Source organism: Chinchilla lanigera, unplaced genomic scaffold (genome assembly GCF_000276665.1).
Source record: "Chinchilla lanigera isolate Chin_1 unplaced genomic scaffold, ChiLan1.0 scaffold00123, whole genome shotgun sequence".
NCBI classification, from domain to species: Eukaryota; Metazoa; Chordata; class Mammalia; order Rodentia; family Chinchillidae; genus Chinchilla; species Chinchilla lanigera.
The window spans coordinates 4,215,651-4,216,912 of NW_004955524.1; the positions used below are offsets into that span (position 1 = coordinate 4,215,651).

General features: G+C 45.2%; 1 protein-coding gene across 1 annotated transcript in view; it reads left to right on the top strand.

Annotated features, from left to right (window-relative positions):
* LOC102015341 (vomeronasal type-2 receptor 116-like) overlaps window positions 1-732 on the top strand; it is a 131,480-nt gene extending 130,748 nt beyond the window's left edge. The window contains exon 15 of the mRNA XM_013507204.1: window positions 560-732. Within this exon, the coding sequence (XP_013362658.1) occupies window positions 560-732 (173 nt within the window). The remainder of the gene's footprint in view (window positions 1-559) is intronic.
* Window positions 733-1,262: the final 530 nt, after the last annotated feature.

Here is a 1,262-nt window from a genome sequence, read left to right on the forward strand (position 1 = left end):
AAAAGGGTGAGCAGAGTTCACCGATCCATTGACGGGACAAAAGAGTGAAGGAGAATGAGGGAGGAAACATGCAAACAAAATGGAGATTAGCAGAGTTTTATTCTTTTCTTGCTTTCTTCAGATGACTCTAATATATTCCATCAAAATCTCAATACATTCAAATTATGAAACATAAGAATTTGTCACTATCCCCATCTGAAACGTACTTATGGAAATAGAACTGCCCCCCTTAAATCTGCACAACCCCAGCTCCTGGTATGAGTGACTCACCTGCTGAAAGAAATTCTTAGTCACCTGGGCTTTTATCTTCCTTTCCTGTTTCTCCATTTTTGTATTTCTGCATGTTAGGGCTTCTCTATCTGCAATCTTCAGTCCGTCCCAAATTCCTCCCACAGACCACTTCCCAATGCTCTCAAACATTTTGGTCAGGTGCAGTGACAGCAATAACTCCAGCTCTCTGCTTCCAAAATCTGTTTTAGTCTCTTCCTCATTGCTGAGACAAAATACGGAATACCTGTGATTTAAAGGACGAGAGGTTTACTCTGTCTCATGGTTTTAGTTACAGGTCGGCAGGCTCTGAGGCAGAAAGGCAGCACGGAAGGGCATGTCAGAAGAAAGCTGGTCAGCCACAGCAGCGAGGAAGCAAAGAGAGAAGCGGGAATCAGGGACAAGGACACAGACTCTCAGGTTAAGTCCCCAGGACCCCACCTCCAGCCAGGCCCCACCCGCTAACAGCACATTTAGGTACCAAACTTATCTGGGGATGAATCTCCTGATGAACACAGGGCCCTATGATGATTTCTGGGCTCCAGGAGGATCAAAGTGCTCTCACAGAATCTTAGAGTCTCTTGAGGCTAAGACCAGGAACTTCTGTGAGTGCTTCATATTTGTCAGAAGAAGGGAGGGGAGTACTCAAGAAGGGCAGAATCACTCAAGGAGTTCTCCAAGTAAGGTATTAAAATTATTCACCCAGGAATGAGATCCCTGAGGCTATAGTCTTTATATAGTCGAGATGGGACCCAGGTGTCCTCCGCTGTGATCTTGTTTTATCGTTTCTGTCTTTCTGGCTTCATTTGCCATTACCAGTTGTAGTAGGGATTAGTGACTCACAGAGGTTCACTTACTGTGAGTCCACCACCCATCTTCAGACAAGGAGCCTAGGCCTTGGACAGACTCACAAGTAAACATGAAAAGTCCATTGGTTAATGTAAATCCTGCTCAGGGCTGCTTTAGAGTGGTCTCCATGAACTCAGAACTGTGCT